Source organism: Cricetulus griseus, chromosome 7 (genome assembly GCF_003668045.3).
Source record: "Cricetulus griseus strain 17A/GY chromosome 7, alternate assembly CriGri-PICRH-1.0, whole genome shotgun sequence".
Taxonomy (NCBI): Eukaryota; Metazoa; Chordata; class Mammalia; order Rodentia; family Cricetidae; genus Cricetulus; species Cricetulus griseus.
Window position 1 is genome coordinate 2,280,436 of NC_048600.1, and position 19,571 is coordinate 2,300,006.

The 19,571-nt window shown below is 38.8% G+C and overlaps 1 protein-coding gene across 4 annotated transcripts in view; it reads left to right on the plus strand.

The window, feature by feature from the left end:
• The window catches only part of Btbd8 (BTB domain containing 8), a 58,115-nt gene extending 40,784 nt beyond the window's left edge, over nucleotides 1-17,331 (plus strand). For 3 of the 4 annotated variants that reach the window (XM_027425901.2, XM_027425902.2, XM_035447476.1), the window contains 9 exons: nucleotides 1,649-1,831; nucleotides 2,491-2,628; nucleotides 3,460-3,589; nucleotides 5,775-5,836; nucleotides 9,457-10,126; nucleotides 10,802-10,889; nucleotides 11,207-11,346; nucleotides 12,978-15,227; nucleotides 16,502-17,331. In XM_027425901.2, coding sequence (XP_027281702.1) covers nucleotides 1,649-1,831; nucleotides 2,491-2,628; nucleotides 3,460-3,589; nucleotides 5,775-5,836; nucleotides 9,457-10,126; nucleotides 10,802-10,889; nucleotides 11,207-11,346; nucleotides 12,978-15,227; nucleotides 16,502-16,971 — 4,131 coding nt within the window. In that variant the 3' untranslated portion in view covers nucleotides 16,972-17,331. The remainder of the gene's footprint in view (nucleotides 1-1,648; nucleotides 1,832-2,490; nucleotides 2,629-3,459; nucleotides 3,590-5,774; nucleotides 5,837-9,456; nucleotides 10,127-10,801; nucleotides 10,890-11,206; nucleotides 11,347-12,977; nucleotides 15,228-16,501) is intronic. The other variant, XM_027425903.2, reaches the window with a different exon arrangement.
• Nucleotides 17,332-19,571: the final 2,240 nt, after the last annotated feature.

Genomic DNA, 19,571 nt, shown 5'->3' on the forward strand with positions numbered 1-19,571 from the left:
AGTTGCTGTCGGTGGTCCTGGTCCTACCCAACCAATGAGGGGCAACCACGAAAAGTCAATGGATCAGAGAACACCTGGGTGCTAGGAGGGTGTATAAATTTGTATCCATTGCTAAATAAGCAAGTCTGCTGTTTCCTTTCACCTGACTTCCAAGGTCTGTGTTGTTGACTTCTCACCCCTTCCCCTGAGGGAGCGGGTTAGGACCAGCAACACTATACCAGTGCTTCTCAAACCCTAAGTCCATTAAAAAGCACTTACAGATTTTAGGTGTGGACTTTAACTCACTAAGTCAAAGGAAAATCCGGGATTCTGTGTTTCTAACAAGCTCTGGATAATACAGTGCCATGGGTCACACACTGAGTAACTAGTTAGTAGCTAGTAAATGTGTCTGGCTTTCCTCATCATAGTTCAAATGACCTTGAGGTCATTTCCTGGTGATCTAGTTCTCAGTCTTTAGTAGAATCCAAGACATCAACTCTATAACCCATCAATTCTATTTCTAGGAATGTATTCTGTACCTCTATTTACACATACATAAAATATTGTCATATGTAAGTAACTCATTACTGCATAACAAAACATTGGGAACTATGCCTGTATTTATTTTGTTAACTTCTTGACAGTTTTCAAACAAGCATATAGTACATTCATATCATATCCATACCCCACCTCCCATTTGCCCTCATCCTCATTTTCATGTCCTTTTGTTTTGTTTTTGTTTTTACCTGACAACCCACTGGGTTTACTCAGAGTTGCCTGTGTGGCCATGGTCCTGAAGCATGAGTAACTCAATGAAGACAATGACTTCCTCTCTTCCAGCAGCCTCTGAACCTCTTCCCCTGTCAAAGACTGAATATTTATGGGTCCAGCTTTGTGTTGGCTGTTTGCAAGCAGCCATAGATGCTGTGAATCCATGAGTACCATGGCATGTCATGCAGCTGTTATATTCTTCCTACCCCCTCTTCAGTGATGTACCCTGAGCCTTGGAGTAGGTGACTTGGGGATCCTGTTGAAGTCTAAGAATAATAAACCCTAATGAGCATAGAGTTTTGTATTGACCCAGTTCTGTAATAGGTCCACAGTACAGTAGTGAACAGAACCAGATGTTGGACATACAGTATATATGTTATGCTCATAGTTGAATAATTGTATTTGAATTAAGTGCTTTAAAGAAAAGGGGTAGGTTCTTTGATAGTGCGGACAAAAAGAATGTAGTAACAGTGTAAGGATCAGGGAAGACATTGCTGTGGTCAAGTTCTCAGTACTTAAAGAACGCCCAGCATCCGTGCTAAGTACTCCATCTTCCATGTCATTGCTGTGTGAGAAACCCATCTCACAACTAAACGGCATAAAACTATAACTTGTTATTTCTAGAGTGGTGGGGGTTGCTTGGCTGACCCTTGGCTGATATTTTCTAAGATGGCTCCTATTGCTGCAAGGAGCTGTTGGCTGAGCTGCTGCTGGGCCCACTCTACATAGTCCTCTGTAGATATCGAAAAGGTAATAGCTACCAGCAACTGTGTTTTCTTTTTTCTTTTTCTTTCTTTACAGGAAACAACCCAAGAAATTGAAAAGATTTGATTTCCTTACAAAGTCATTTGATGAATAGTAACACCACCTAATTTTTCCAAATGTTTTCAAATTCTAGAATCATAGGAATGCTGCTTTGCTTCTGATGGAAAGTGACAGGCTAATCATGGGTTTACCGAGAGTAAAGTGGACAGAAGCGGCATTGTCCATGGCATCTCAGCTGCAAGAAGAGTGTGTGGCATTTATTGTAGAAAACTTCTCAAAGACCATTGAGACTGAAAATTTTACTCTGCTCTTACAGGTGCCGTATCTACCGTGTGCTCTGCTTAGTCCCATCTTGGTGTTCTGGTGTTAATTACATAAGCATTTTTAAAGTCAGGTTGCCTTTGATTAAAATATTCTAACGAGTAAATGCCACAGCAGATGGCATGTTTGCAACAGATTTGGAGCAGTGGTGGACAGGATTTTTGGCTCACAGATGAGAAAAGCCGGAGGGACAGGTCTGAGTGCCCTGGCAAGACACATTGTCATTGGGCCAGCTCTATTCCTCTGTCACCATGGCCACATTTTAAATTTACACCCACGTTGTAACGATGATGGTTCTCTAAAACTCGTTTTCATAAGAAACTACTTTTTCTAAAATTAGTCAATGAATAAAGATGTAGTCTTTATTTGTAGGTTCTAAGACTATATTAGCTCCTGAAAACTGTGTGTGTGTGTGTGTGTGTGTGTGTGTGTGTGTGTGTGTGTGTGTGTGTGTGTGTGTGTGTGCATCTGCATGTGCATGCCAGCAGAGGCACTCATGCTCATGGAGTTTTTGAACAGAAAAAGGAAAGCAGATGTGTTTTCAGTGATGTTATGTGTGGAGCTGTGACATTTGTACTGCTATTACACCAGACTTTAGCATTTCTTGTATATTTTACATATATTTCATTAAATGTCAAATTCTGTGTTTTGTAGTCACAAGCAATGAGCAGCACAGCTCATCTGTTGGACAAAATTTTTAAAGCAATTGAAGACAATATTACCACTGAAAATAGTTGCTCCCTCCTTATGGCTCTGGACACATTACTGAATTCTGAAAGCACAAAGGAAATGGTACTGAATGTAACAAGATTCATTAAAATATGTAATATTGTAAATGGTTTGGGATCTTAAATTGCACATGCAGTTTAAATGTTGCAGAGGTCATTGTAATTAGGTACTGGGTGCCTTCGGACTTGATGCAGTTTCTTGTATCTATTTGGAATATTTCCTAATAAAATTTTTTCAATTATGTTTTCTTTCAAATTAACTTTTTATAAAAGTTTAGAATTAAGCAGTTTGGCTCCTTAACTCTGAGCACAGCTTGGGATATAGCAATTTTCTGGCACAATGTAATTTTGATATTTTTCTCTAATAATTACAATAAACATATATAATGTATATTTTAGTATTTTTCATCATGAGTGCCTTTTATTTTATGGTATTAGTAATTCCTTTTTCTCAAAACAAATCTTATTTTTAAATTAGCTTGAGAAGAAAAAATGAAAATTTAAATATCACTTATTTTTAAATGCAATTAATCAGTGACAATAGATAATTATTAGTATTTTTCTATACGAATGATAAAATATTTCATCAAATTTATTACTCTTACATAGAGTATTTGACCTTGCCATGTCATAGTTGATATGAAAGGTTGCAGAAAGTGTTCATAAAAAGCCCATTGTTGTTTTAAAATCATGTTTGGATTAAAGAGTAGCATTAACTTCCTGTTCACTATAAAATTCTGTTAATGAGTAAGCCTTCATAAATAGCTTGTACTCGATAATCTTAGCAATGTAAATGATGACGTAGCTTAGGAGTAAGTAGATTCGGAAAGGAATAATGACTGGTTGCTATGACAATGTGGCTCTCACCAGCTGCTGATTTGTTGCTGGAACACAGGGCTTTACGTGCAAGATCCAAGCCGTGCGTGACAAACTGTGGACCTTCCTGGTTCAGTCTTTCTATGCTGTCCGCCACACAGAGAGCTGGGGACAGATGCACATCGGTGATCAGCAGAAAATCCAAGCAGGTATGTTACTCTTCAGAGTTTTCCATTCTTGTGCTGTGACCTTTGTGAGAACAGACATTATTGAAGGCTTTCTGAACCCTCGTTAATTAGCATTTGTGAGCTTCTGTTCAGTAATGGAGTGCTACGCAAAACTAGTGATGATGTGTTAGGCTGCTTGGAGAAATCATGCTTTATCTGGTGTTCTTAGAAAACAGAATTCATTTCCTTTGGAAGTAATTAGCAATTTTTAATCCTCATATATATGAGCTACAATATTCTAGCCAAATTTTCTAAAAAGAAAAAACAGTCCTTGTGAAGAGCATAGTTGTATAAAAAGATGTAATCTGTACAGTCCTATCGCCAAGCATACTCTCCCCTGTGAAAATGTATTTTGTCCCAAAGCTTCCCATCTCTTTCACAGGAGCCTTTCCTTGTGGTTTTGCTGAGATTAGATGGCTTTATTTCACGAGTGACTGGTTCCAGCATGCAGTGTGAGCCACTGCGGAGGGCCCCTCGGGAGCCGCACAGTGATCTCTGACATTTACTAGGTCCTGTTTGAAACATTATCGTCAAACAAAAGATGTGTATCTATCAGAAAGTGTGTGTTTTTTAAAAATATTGAAATAGAATTTTGAGGGTGTGGAACTAAAATGGCTTCATGACTATTTTTAGGCTAAAGCAGGTGCCTCAAAAATAACACTGGCATGTTCATCAGCTCTACATTTTTTTTTTTATTACATTAAGCTAAAAGACTGTATTTTATGGAACAGACATTTTAGTACTGTGAAACATGGAGACCACATATGGTAAAATACATGTCAGCTATATTAAATTCTTAAGTGATATAATCATGGTGACACCTACTTGCTAAAGCAACTAGATATAATTTAAAGAGCAATCTTCAAAGATATTTCTTTCTTATGTAATAAAAGCCATCAAGCCTTTATAAATTGAACACTTTTTTCCTTGTGACTTTTCTGTGCTGAATTTTAGACACTAGCTTTTCTTTCAAATTCTGCAAGAGAAGAAGCAAAGAGCAGCATCCCTTCAGTGGGTGTCCTTTGAGCTCACTTCTGAACGGTAGCAAACTTTGTTCTTCTCTTTTTTAGGGGATTTCACGATCAAGTTGAATTTCAGTGTTCTTTAACCTTTTGTAGTACTAATTATACATTGTCTTGTCAGTGGTAATGCAGTTAATTGTCATATGAACCTCTTGTTTTGTTAGGTCGCATCAGGGTGATCTTCGGTTTTAAATGGGTTGAGGTGTAGTGAACCCTGACTCTGCACGATTACTGTCGTGGGTCGCCCTTGCTCTAGCATCCTTGTGTTCTTGCTGAGTTACTGATTTGAGGAGAGTTTTTATTAATTCTGTGTATTATTGTGCAATGATTTGATTGCTGCAGATCTGTCTTTGCTTTGTTGTGTAGCATGCATCCCGTGGAACTGAAATTGTAGAAGATGCTTGATAGCTGTTACTAAAAATAAAACACATTGGAGAAATTATGTGTGCCAATGCATTCATTCAAAGCAAAACCTCAAGCCCTGTAAACCTTGAAAATCTAAACTGAACTTTAACCCTCGAATCACCTAATTTCTGCATCTTTTCCTAGTGTCATTCAAGTTCTTGTTTTAAGAGTGTAAATATGAGTCTCCCAATAATTCCCACATAAACTTTACTTAAAAAGTGAATGTTTAGTGCCAGAGAGAATGGGGTGAATTTCAGGGTTGTCTCCTGCTGTGTTCTCAGGAGAACCTGCATATGCTTCTCTTCTCTTTCCACCATTGTAGTCAGTCTGTAAAGCCAGAAGATATTTCGTGTTTCAGCAGAGTATTTTTAGGGTGTTGAGTATTAAATTATGTGTAAAATATTATTTTTAAAATTTAGAAACTAAATGAAACCAGTTATTTAAAAATTTATAGCTTGTGAAAATTCTGGATTTTTTTTTAAATGAATGTATGTGATTTTACATTTTCATTTATTAACTTTAAAAACATAAAATTTTCTGGACCAAAGAATAAGATTAAAGAATAGGTTCTTTATTCTAAAATATGATAATAAATTATATACTAGTTTGCTTTCAAGTTTGTTTGGTTTTTTTAATATCTGTCAAAATCTAACATTTTCTCCTGGATTTCTGTTTTTCCTGGACTTCTCTGGTAATAATAATGTTTCTGATAGAAATAAATTGCTCGGTTTTTTCCACAGCTGCATTTGACAAAGGTGATAATCGAAGACTTGGCAGGAAGCCTGTGCTTACCAGCTCCCAGGTAAATGTCCTGCGTTGCACAGGTCCCAAGGAGAAAGCTATTTAAACTCATTATTTATATTTCAAAATAAATCTTTTGTTAAGTAAAGCTTTTTAAGAGGAAGTAATTTTGAGTCTTAAAAATCAACTTAGCACTTAGTATATACATTTTAAATGATGTAAAATTCTAATATTCCTTTGGTATAGGAAATATATGCCTTTTTCATTTCCTTGAAATTTTTTTTGGCAAATAACATATTGGAGCTGTTCCAATAAACCAGGAGCTGTTTAGACATTTGTGATCCTGTTTGAGGTCTGTTTTTAGACTGTCTTCCAGTGAATATAATATGGCAAGGTTCTAGAGATTCACTGGGTAATAAAGTCATAGAGTAACATGACTGCACTCTATTCTTAAAAAACATTAAAATGGCAATTTTCCTATTTTTCCTTTTTAAAACTATTTTACTATAACCTGAAATGTATTTTTCTTCTTTCTAAAGAAGATATTCTTGTAATCAGTAAAATATGTAAGTACATTATTCTATGCATATTCCAATGATAATATGGACTCGTTCATTCAGCACTTTAATTTAGAATGTAAAAAACATAGTGTCCTTGAAAATTAGGTAGGGAATCCTGTTTTCTTCCTTATAACCCACTAGGTAGGAACTACAACTTCTGCAGCCATGACATAAACCTCTTGGCTAAGGCAGGCCGTAAAATCTCTGACTGGAAGCTTGGACCACAAGTTCTTTGTCAACAAACCTCCTGGGATTGCTTTCTGAAGAGTGTTTCATAGTCTGGTGTGTGTCACATGTCACATCCTGAGCCCCCTTAGAGGCCAAGAGTGCTCCTGCACTCCTGAAATCCCAGCCCTGAAGCCAGCCTTTAAATGAAACAAAAAAGACATGAAAAACACTTTTGAACTCCTTCTCACCTAACATTTCCAGTTACATGAGCATGGAAACTATGGACTCCTCTTAGTCCTGCAAAGTGTGCTCTGTGACTCCTAACACCCTGCTCTTGTTTGTTTGTTTGTCTGCTTTTCCCCTGCTTCCTTGACTGGGTTTGGTTTTTTTGGGTTTGGTTTTGTGTGTGTGTGTGTGGTGCTGGAAATCTACCCCGTGGGTGCTGGGCCTTCCTGCTGCTGAGCCAGCAAAACAACACATTTTAATTGTTGCTGCTTGTTTCAATAAAATGGGGGTGGGTACAAACAAAACAAAAGTGGCGATGAATTGGTAGCTATTATATACATGTTGAGTCATTATACTGTTCTCTCTTGTTCACATTTATAAGCTGGGCATGGTGGTATACATCAGTGATCCCAATACTAGGGAGACTGAGGCAGGAGGATTGTGAGCTCAAGGCTAACTAGACTCTATAGAAAAACCTGTCTCACCACTAAAGAAGCACCACTAAAATAGAAAAGATGTGGAAGGAAGGTGTGGGGTTCCTTGTAGAGCACTGATCCTTGTTTTTCATTCTTGTTAATAGAATGTGTTGACCACCTCCAGCTGGCTGTGCATTTATAAAAATACATATATAAACTTTGCAGATGTAAGTCTAAGGCTGCCTAGAAATGCATATGTACCAAATCTTTGTGCTGTATGGTATTAATGTGGAATTTCTAAAGGATATATTTATCTCATATAATATATAAATTTACCCACAGCATAGCAGTTTAAAGTACACAGAGATAAGGGTATAAGTGGGGTCAGTTTTAAGCATAGGGGAGAGGCCTTACGGCAAAGTGTGATAAATTAGGCCAGGCATGGTGGCACATGTCTGAAATCCCAGCACTAGGGAGGCAGAGGCAGGCGGATCTCTGTGAATTGGAGGTCAACTGGTCTACAGAGCGAGTTTCTGGACAGCCAGGCCTACACAGTGAAACCCTGTCTTGAAAGGGTTTCAAGAGAGGGAGGGAGGGAGGGAGAGAGAAAGAGAGAGAGAGAGAGAGAGAGAGAGAGAGAGAGAGAGAGAGAGAGAGAGAGAATGTTTCAAGTTAAGACTTAGTGAAGAAATAGAAAATGAAGAAATGTTTACAGCAGTTAGAATGTTAGAATCCTGGAACACTGTTCTGGAGAAAGCAATTCTCCACGCTACAGATGTACATATGTAGCCAAAATATGCTTAAAATTTTCAAAATATCCCAGGCCCATTCAGCCAAAGCTAGGACAGCAATCTGCTGATTCCATTATCACTATACCTTGCCTTTTCCTACACTGAGCCTTTATTTACTGTCTTATACACATTCATGTATACATATACATGTGTTGTCTGAGTATTTTCTGTACACATACATGCATACATACACATGTATGTTGTCTGAGTCAGTTTTCTCATATGCAGAGGCTTTTTGTATTTAGAAATTAAGCCTTGAATGATATATCAGAACATGCTTATTAACAGTAGTTACAAACATTCTTGGACACACACACACACAAACCCAGTATGTTGTGGAATGTGAAGGAGGAAGACAGTATAAGCCCTGCCCTACAGTTCCATTCAGCTTTGCCAAGGGGAAAACAACAACACTTTTTACATGTGCTGATGTATTTACAACACTTTATTCTAGAATTCCTGCCACCTCTGTGGTTGTTGCTGTCCCCTGTCTTATCAAGATGAGGTCAGAGAGTGGTTGAGGAGTCTGCTCTGCCCTCCTGTTTCCTCCTTTTCAGCTTTTTCTGGAATGTCTTTCCCTCCACAGATTCCAGGTAGCCAGTAATGTACTACATCTAGGGTTTTTTTAAACCTCAGCTTTCCAGCTGTATGTGTTTGTAGAAGCGTTTGTCTTGTTGCTTTAATGAAGACTCCCCAAAGTAAATTATTCTTAATGCAGAGGACTGAATGCTTAATGAGGAAGTTTCTGGCATTTGAGTTGAAAAATTTATGGTGAAAATTTTTATAATGTCCCTCAGATTATACCATTTTAGATGACTACATCCTTAAAGCAAAAAATCATGAGCTCAAGTCCCAATTCTGTCCTTTCCAGACATGTAGCCTTGGGTAAGTCACATGTCTAGTTTAATACCCAGTTTCTTATCTGACAAGTGAAGATAGGCACAGGAGCTATTTCATAGGGTTACTATGTGAGGATGAAGTAAAATGATGGGTAAAAATGTTAGGATGGACCCTGGGAATGGGCTACAGAAACCCTCAAGCATTACTTACGCAGGATAGCCTGAATCTTCAGGGATTAACTTCTACTGTAACACCACAAATTAAATAAACATTTGATACTGTACAGATTTGATTAAGGTAATATAGTTAGAAACCCAAATTTTTTTAAATGATTTTTTAAAGTTTTTAGTAATCCTATATCATAATATGAATTTAAAAGCTAGGGCTGTATCGTTCCCTGGGAGAGCATTTGCCTAGTATAACATGAGCTTTACTAAATTGTTCCTTCTAAAAACTTCACTGGCCAGGTGTTGTGGTACACACCTTTAGTCTCAGTACTCAGGAGGCAGAAGCAGGTCTGTGAGTTTGAGGACAGCCAGGGCTACACCAAGAGACATTATCTCAATAAGTAACAATGATAAAATGAACCAAAACTTTATTGAAACATAAAGTATTCTATATCAAAGACTTGTGAATTTATATAGTTTTTCTCATTTTTTTCTTTTTTCTTTTTCTTTTTAGCCAAGGAGACAAGGCTCTGATGCTGATATTATAAAAAAGAAACCTTGGATGGAAAATAACAAAAATCTGTATCGAAAATATCTCTCTATTAATCAGAATATGAAATCTGATGGACTAGGAGCATCAGGACATACATCCATCACTAACAGAAACAGTGTGAACAAAGCACTCAAGCATAATGATAGTACAAAAATATCCAGAGTTACAAAAGAACTGAAAACTGGGGGTGGAAATATTTCTGGTAAGTCTAAAGCTGTAATAAAGGCCCAGACAGAAAACAATGACAACACAAAGTTGGAGGATCTATCCAAAGCTGCAGGAGGACCGGCAAAAACAGCAGCAACTGGACAGAAAGACTCAGTGCTAGGAAAAGGAGTCAGGAACCGAGAAGCACAGACCACAGGGGCCAGGCCCAAGGCACTCGGTGCAAACTTGAATGTGCAAGCCAGAGCCAAGCCTTTGAAAACAGGGACAAGGAAAGATTCTCCATGCCCTACTACTGTAGGACCCGCTGGCAGATCTACAAATTTGAGTATGGAGCTTTTGACTTCCACTGGGCATGAAGATGAGCCAAAAGAAAACGGGTCAGTGGAAGACCGGTCACCTGGTGAGAAGCCGCACTTTAGTGACTCTCCAGGAGAGGTGCTGAATGATGGAGTATCAGCTGTCGGTGGGTTGGCTCTCTCATTTTGTTAACACCTGAGAGAGAGAGAGAGAGAGAGAGAGAGAGAGAGAGAGAGAGAGAACTGTAGGTGGGTTAGCTCTCTCATTTTGTTAACTGTGTGTGTGTGTGTGTGTGTGTGTGTGTGTGTGTGTGTGTGTAGAGAGAGTGAGAGAGACAGAGACAGAGAGAACCCATGGCCCTATATATGCTAGAAAAACACTCTATATCACCAACTCTTGTGCAAAAAAAAAAAAAAAAAATTGAGATAGGTTCTCTCTAGTAGCCCATGCTGGCCTCAGACTTGCTGTGTAGCTGATGACATTCTTGAAATTCTGAACTTTTGTCTCTGTGCCATAGGTGCCAAAATTACAGTTGTGTCCCATCACACCTGGTTTATGTGGTGCTGGAGGTGAAACCCAGTGCTAGGCAAAGCACTCTGCTAAACAAGCTATAGACCCTAACCCTGAAGTCCTAACTTTTACTAGTTCCTAGAAAGAATAATCCTTGAATGAGCTAATCACTTTTAAATGCTAAAATGTGTTTTTATGCATATGTGCAAGAAGAGAGAATGTGGTCTTTTCTGTGTGTCACTTGATTTTTAGTGTCTGACCTGTATATTTATCCAATGTGTTACTATTTTTAATGTCCCCTTTCTCATGGCTGATACTCCTCAACTTATAGCTGTAAAATCTCGACCAGTCTCAAGAGTTATCAATGGAGCATCCCATAAAAAAAGCACTCATGAACGAGACTCTAACATAAGTAGCAGGTAGGACTCCATTCACCTGATGTCTCTGCTGTTTATAAACCAACTTCTAGCTAAAACTTAATTTCATATTTATATAAAATGGTACAGTGTAGTAAATGTTTCTTAGCTACACTTAGCATGTGAAGTTTGTGTTGTCTTAATCATATGTGGTCTACTCTTTCAAAACTTAGAGGTGTATGAACTTAGGTTTTATCTATTTTCAAAAGAGATATATTTCTATTTCTTGACAAACTATGTGGTCGTACATAGCTATGGTTGTATAGGGTGTTTGTAAGTCCCTGGTTTGGAGTCTCACTTAGTGCAATCATTTTTCTCAGTGTAATCAAAAAGGTGAGTGGCAAAGGACTTAGTGACCCAGCGCCACATGCGGCTGTGAAGAAAAGAGTGAGCAGCAACGGATACACAGCAGCTCAGCCACGGACAAAGAGCGCCCCTCCCACCCTTGCCCAAATCCAAGGTAAGCTGCAATGGCTCTGTCTGGACGTGGTCATATCCGGCTGGACCTGCAGTTACAGATAAGCAAAATAGGCACGGCTTTGTTAAAGTTTTATGGTTTATATTTTAGTGCTGGGGGATTGATTTGGCTTTTCTGTCCTCCATGGAGAGAAATTTAAAGGCCTCATCTGTACTTCTGATCCTTTTGTGGAGCATGCCCAGGTTTCTTGAAAGTTTCCTTGGTGACTAGAGGAATTCTGTTTGTGAACCAGCACTGAAGAGTCCTTAAGGGACAGCAGGAGCTAGGCAAATGTGTGTGCAGGGGGAGTCCTGCAGAACCTGTCACCATGCTGCTGGTTTTCAATGTTCTAAGAATAAAGAATGTTGATTGGGTCACATGACTTGCACATAGCAACCAATTTTAAATATTACTTTCTTTCTGGGCCTAGTGATGCATGCCTGTAATCGTCCCTTTGGGGAAATCAAGCTGGTCACCCTTGATCAGTGTAGTGAGTTCAGCCTGGGCTACAAGAGATGCTGTCCAAAAGCAAATAGGGGGAAGGGAGGAGGGGGGCTGAGGGAAGGACACTTGGAGCCTCAGCACTGGGGAGGCAGGGGTAGACGGGTGGATCCCTGAGGCTCGATGGCCGGCCAGCCCCAAGTGCTGGTAAGAGGCTCTGTCTCAAAAAGAGGAACCATGCAGTTCCTGGGGAGTAAATGACATTGACACATGTGCCATGTACACACATAGTCTCTCTCTCTCTCTCTCTCTCTCTCTCAAACACACACACACACACACACACACACAGAGTTACTTTTTGTATATTAAGCATTCGTGCATAAAAGCAGTTTCTAAAATCTGGAAGTTAATCTTGATTTGCATAATAATGAGTGCTGAAAGTCCACTGAAATCTAAAGCAGATAAAATCATTCATGTTCTAGTATCAGCTAGTGTACAGACACAGATGGCTTTATAGGACTGGGATAGCTCAGTGGCAGAAGTCCCTGGTCAGTCTAGTCTCCCACCCCACCCCCAGTCACACACAGAAATGAAGCTGATAATTGGGATTGGCAGATTTGAGTGCCCCAAATTTCATTTCTAAGACTTTAACCAGAATGCATAAATGGAATTTTTAATGAATAATTAATAAACTTTATTCTGTATTTCCTGTATCTGACAGTCTGGTTCTCATTGCGGATCTGGGTTGTTAGCCTCTGATAAGTAACAATTACAGTCCTCTAGTATAAGTTCATTCCAGTTTGAAGAAAAACTAACAATTTCCACAAATGTCCATTTTATTTTAGGTCAGCTCTTGTTTTCAGCTATGTTGTTTTTATTCCCGCCCGCCCCCCAAAAAAAAAACACTTCAAAAAGAGGGCCTTTCTTGCTGCTTTATTAAAAGAAAATCCAATTTTGAAATAATGATAAAAACTCTTGATGAAAAGAGTTTCTACTATAGGGGTTTTTACTAAGATCTTGGAATATTTTAAATATTAATAGGTCTTTTTAATTTATTATTGTTCATTATGCCTTGTCTATCAGTATTAGACATTTCTGTTCAGTTGCTTTATTTTATTTACTCTAAAGTGATTTAAAAACATTAAATTTCACTCAGAATTTGAGAGTTCTTTGCATTTCTTAACTTTTTTTAGGATGCCACGGAGAGTCCCCACACTCTGTAAAATCTTCAGGGTCTTCGAGGCAGTCTCATGAAAACGTAACAAAGCTGAGGCACAGTGCAGCTGCGGATAAACAAACACCTAAGAGAAAAATTGTCAAGCAAGGACATGGAACTTTGCAGAAGGTTAATGCAAAAGTGGTATCATCACCTAAAGACACAAGTCAGTCCAAGAAAGGTGGAGTTTTGAATAATGCAAATTCAAAACAGAAAGTGCTTCCCGGAGAGGTTACGACACAAACTCAGGCTTCTCAAAGACCTTCCAAAACGGAAGCAGCCACCACACAGAAATGCATACTTCCCAATGTGAATGACAAGAACCATGTTTTTAAACAGAGGCCTCCCGGGTCCCTAGTTCAGCTTGCTTCTGAGACCAGTGGTGCAGGTACTCTCCAGTCACTGTGCAGACCTCACCCACAAAAGCCACTAGACAGTCACAGGAAAAAGAAACCAGAATTAGAATGCCAAAAGAGTTCAAATCCAGATGAATCAATAAAACATGAGCTGAAGTCAAAACAAACTGGTTTAGGTCAAAGTAACACATCCAGTTACAAAGACACGAATCACTGCAGTGCAAATTCGAATCACTCTAACATCACTGCTCTAAAATACACGGTTTCAAATCCAAATGAAAACTCCACAAACTCTAATCCAGTTTGTGATTCAAACACTGCAAATGCAGAGAGAGTCCGTTTATTCTCAGATAGAGAAAAACAAACAGGAAAAAAAAACACAGACACTAAACCAAGTATGAATTGTGTCAAAGCAAAAGAAGCTTCCCCGTGTGTTCCTGAAGGGACAGGTGGGACCTTAAACTCTTTTCAAGATGAAAGAAAATCATCAGTTCAAAGCCAGTTACCCGATAACTCTGCCACCAAGGACAATAAATGTGCTTCAGTCAACTCAGCTGTTTCTTCCAAATGTCTTTTGGGACAACCATCAGGAAAAAATGATAAAAATATGGAAACATCAGAAACCCCAGAGGGCCATGAAACTCCAGAAGCTCCCTTCATAGGTCACTGGGATTTGAGCACCAGTGCCACACATCAGAGAGAGAGCCCCGAGTCTGACACTGCCAGTGCCACCACATCCTCCGATGACATAAAGCCCCGCTCTGAAGACTATGATGCTGGAGGCTCTCAGGATGATGAGGGCTCCAATGACCGAGGCATCTCCAAGTGTGGCACCATGCTGTGCCCTGACTTCCTCGGAAGGAGCAGCAGTGACACCAGCACCCCTGAGGAACTGAAGGGTTACGACACCAACCTCAGAATTGAAGTCAAAGTCAAAAAGCAGGGTGACCTTTTCCAAATCAACTCAACCAGCGATGATGAGATTCCTAGGAAAAAGCCAGAAATTTGGTCTCGATCTACAATAATCCATCCCAGGGAAAGAGAAAATACTACACGAGGCAGTGTCTCGTTTGCTCAGGAAATGGATCAGGTTTCTTCTTCAGCAGATGAAACAGAAGATGAGCGATCAGAAGCAGAGAACACTGGAGAAAATTCCTCCCCATGCAACTCAGGTACTCAGCACATTCAGGGAATAGTTAACTTAGCTTTCGAAGACGGAACTGAGCACGAAAGCCGCGAGTTTTCTGCACCTAAAAGGTTCCGAAGGTCGGTGTTGCTCTCGGTAGATGAATGTGAAGAAGTGGGATCTGATGAAGGGGAAGGCCACGCCCCCTTGCAGCCTTCTGTAGACTCTCCATCACCTTCTTACATTTTCCATGGTGTTTCTTATGAGCACCATGGAAGGACAGGTTACTCCAGACTTTTGAAAGAAAGTGAAGATGCTACTGTACATTGTAAGCACAATGATAAAGGCAACAGTGTATATAAAAATGAAAGTGTTCTCCTGGGTCCTAGTAGCAAAGACTTTTCAAGAAAAGATAAACAGAGTGTCTCAACAGCCCAAAAGAACAGATTAGATGTCCCACCCAAAGGAAGCCAACAGCTTTCTCCCGAAGATGAGGAAATAAATAGTAGAAGCAAGGTGGCTAATGGCTTCCAGCAGCACAACACGTTCTTGGATGGTGACACAAAATCTCAAGAAAGACCGTGTCATCTGGAGCTTCATCAGAGAGAACTCAGCTCCAACATACCAAAGATGAGCTCAGCAAAATCTCTAGACTCCTATCTGAGTCAGGTTCCACCTCAGGAAGGTCAAGGGAAAGAGAGCCATTCCACATCTCCCAAGAAAGCTAATAATGCTGTATTTTCAGGTAATGTACAGAAATAGATATGATAAATAAATAGGACAATAAGTTCATAGAAGTTTAAAGTTGTCTGTAGCCCTGGATGTTATATTTTAATTAGACTATTTAAGCTACAGTTTCAACTTTTAAATGAGAATTTAATTTTACCAATGATATGAAAATGAGCTAGCTGTTCATTATTTATTGTTTGCTTAAAATATTAGTGAATAATTAATTAATATGTAGTGGAAAAACTTGTTTACTAGACACAGATAACATGCTAGATCTTACCTGGAAAAAAAAAAGGAACTTAGTTTGGTGTCATTTCAATTATTATGTCTGATTTACTATAAGCATTCTTGACTGTTGGAAGTTTTATTTTACACTGGATATGTTTATGGACTTTCTAGTATAGATCTAAGAGGGCTGTGCAATAACTATAGTAATACATACTGAAAAGCACTAAACTATTTTAACTAGATTAATTATTATAATTTATATGCATTTTACAGAAACTAAGACTTTCTTCAGGATCATATAATTCTATTCTAAATTTTTTTCAAGCAAAAAGATGTTTCCTAAAAGAGATTATATTTAGACGCAGTGATAATATATGAAAAGGCGCAGTCGTATTTCACATGCTAAGATAATTTCTTGTCTATTGTTTTGTGTTTATGTCTTTCTTATTTCAATAATTCAGGCTAATGACTTAAAATATGCAATAGTATAGCTGGTTGAGTAACTATTGTGTATGGTACTTAAGAAAAATATTTATCAGAAATCCCTATTCAGTAAAATGCTAAGAATAGGTGTTCTTCCAAAGTTGTGTTTTTTTGTTTGTTTGTCCTGGCTCACATCCTCCTTCGCATGTGCAATATACAAAAAAGCCTTTAGATAGAGTATTTGTCCCCCACCCCAGGAAACCAGGTTATTTTTAAGACACCCCCAATTGACTATCTTTTCTTCCTCCTTGAGTTTCTATTGTAGCGAAGTAGATTTGTGTGTACTTTTATGTTTAAATAATTTGTTATTTTCTGTATTCTAAGTTTTCAAATTAAAATGTGGAAAATTATTGTTAGTTCACCTGTGTTGATTTTGCTGCTAAACAGTACCCTTGGATTTTTTAACAGAAAAATAAATGCCTCAAAACTTTTGTCAATTTTGTAAAAATGTTATTTTTTCCATGTTGTGTTTTTCTGAGAGGAGCTAATAATGTTATATTGTGTTAATATTGTTCTACAAGACTCTGGGGGGTATTGGTGTGCAATTTTTACATTGTATAGTATTATGAATTATTTCAGGAGACATAGATGATTGTGACACACTGGCACAAACCTGCATGTATGACCACCGGCCTTCAAAAACCCTCTCTCCAATATATGAGACGGATATAGCAGAAGCATTTGAGCAGAAAGTGGAATCAGAAATCCATGTCATAGACAGGGACTCTGAAGATGGTCAGCACTTTGCAAAACAGGACTGGACACTGCTGAGACAGCTGCTCTCTGAACAAGACGCAAACTTAAATGTCACACATTCTCTTCCTGAAGACCTAAGCTTAGCACAGTATTTAATCAAGCAGACACTCCTTTTAGCTGGAGATAGCTCAAAACCTCAGGGTTCAGCACATGCTGACTCTTGGAACAGGTGGAGTGAACTCTCGTCCCCACTTGACGGTTCCTGGACAAGTGACACCACGGCTGGTGTTCCCTCTGAAGGTTGTTCACCTCTAGGGGAGTGGACAATCCTGGAGCTGGAAACCCAGCATTAACAGTTTCAGCATTCAGGAAACATTTAAACAATGCCTACGTTATATTTATAATTTAATTAGCCAGATACAGACTGTCTTTAAAACTGATGGAGTCTTCAATTTACTGAGGTAAATATAGCTTATTTATTAATATGATGTCTCATGTTAAAATGGTTTTCTAAATTTTTGAGCATGTTTTCCATAACTGTTAGAAAGACTAGAAGACTTGTAGAAAATCTGTGCTCCAGTTTTCTTTCCTAGCTGATAATTTGTTCATTTATTCAGGAATTTCCATGTCAGTGCACAAGGAGATCAACCCCTTACAGTTTTGATTCTGCATATGGTACCATAATATTTAACAATAAACTTACTGTGTGTGTGTCTGTGTGTGTGCATTATATAAAGTCCATCTGTGAGTAGCATTCAAACTTGAGCTGAGCACTGGGGTTGGAGAGACAAAGCCCCCCCCCCCCAGCTTTCCCAGCGTCTCGGGACCAAGACATTGAGAAGTAAGTGCACCTTGGGTTTCGACCATATTTTTAATAAACTAGGAGACCTGGGGCTTTCTGGATATATCCAATATAGGCACTGGAAACTGTCTTGTCTCAGTGGACCTTAACAGTCACTTTTATTTTCCGTGCCATGGTAAGAATACTGAGCTAGCACCAAGCATTAATAGAAGTGAGCCAGTGAGGTAGCTTTTGAGTCCTGATCTTATGTGGCTGTGTGCTTCCTGGTGTCTGCTTAGATCCTTCTTTGTGGTCAGACTTCTCTCAGTCTGTAGTTCTGTAGGAAAACAGGTACACAAGGCTACCAGAAAGGAAACGCTTGGATCTTAGGTGATGGTGAGCACGGTCCTTTAAGGTCATGGGCTTTCAAACACTGTGTCTTATAACTAACTCATGTTTCTCTAGAATATGTCAGAAGTAAGGGAATCTTTAGTTTAACTAACAATAGGGTGTATAAATATATTGCACATAACAACCAGGTTAATATAGAATTACTTGTTCTAAAATAGAATTCTGTTTTCACTTAAGTACTAATCTATTATACCATAAAATTTATTCTCCCCCCGCCCAATGCATTTGCCTGTGTATGTCTGTGTGAGGTCAGATCCCCTGGAACTGGAGTTCCACACACTTGTGAGCTGCCATGTGCGTACTGGGAATTGAATCTAGGTCCCCTAAAGAGCAGCCAGTGCTCTTGACTGCTGAGCCATCTCTCCAGGCCAAATTTTTTCATGCCTTTAAAAAAGAGTTTAAAAAAATTTTTTTTACATGTATTTATTTTGTGTGTGTATGTGGGTAGGCTGTCACAGAGAACATGTGGAGGTCAGAGGACAACTTGTGAGCATCCGTTCTCTCCTTCTGTCTCATGAGTCCCAGGGATTGAACTCAGATCATTCGGCTTGGTGGCAGATGCCTTTACTCACTGAGCCATCCCTCCATTCCTGGTTTTATGCCTTTTAAAGAAGCTAGACACCCAGCCTGCGGTGGTGGCGCACGCTTTTAATCCCAGCACTCAGGAGACAGAGGTAAGCTGATCTCTATGAGTTTGAGGTCAGCCTGGTCTACCGAGTGAGTTCCAGAATAGGCTCCAAAGGTACAGAGAAACCCTGTCTCAAAAAACAAAAAAAACAAAAAAACAAAACAACAACAACAAAAAAGAAACTAGACGCACGATACAGGGTATTCTGTCATTTAAGACCATTATTAACTCGGCTATTTGAGGTAGAGAAATAGGTGTTGAATGTAAGTACTCAAGGGTGATGGTGAATAAAATAAATAGTGGAGGGCAGGGGGATGTAAGAAAAACATTTAAATATGAACACACTTTATACTTTGAAGATTAGACTATCTCTTAAATGGTAAAGGAAGGCTTTTACGACCAGAAGACTTAAAAGGTTATGCAGCTAACGAGTGTGTGAGAATCCACTATTTCTTAATTCCAATTTGCTGTTATTTCTACCACACAAAACACTTCATTTTCTCATCAAGCTGTGAACAAACATTTACAAGTAGTTTGTAGTATTAAAATGTTTTTACATGGTAACACTTAAAGCACACATTCCCAAGACACCTGTGGGTTTTTGTTGTTGGTTTTTTTTTTTTTTCTTTTTCTGAATGTGAAGTTGTTTTACACGTTCCTTTGAATAAACTTCCCCCAGAGTTTAGAAGTTTATAATTGAAGTTGCAACCTTTTCCCATCCTCAGGTCTTGAACTTCACCTTAAGTTATTAAGACTTAAAACATACTCAGTTACATATCACTCCTACATAGATCACGGGAGAGGCATTTTGTCTAAGTGGTGACCCCCGGGGAACTTGATCACTTATTACATGTTTATAGCTGCTTTGAGAGCAGACATTTGCCACTGACTGCTGCAGGACTCTAGCAGTATTCATTGTGTCCCCAGGCATAGATAAGTATGTGCTAATAGCATTCATCTGCCGTTAGTCATATTAGAGACTGTCAAATGCAGTGTACACCAACACATTTAAGTGTCACAGCAGGTCTGTAAAATGTGTATTCTTTATTTTACACGGAGGAAACAACTTCAATTTTTTTAAATATTCATTCATTGTGAGGGAGACTGGGGACTGAATTCAGGTTGTTGGACTT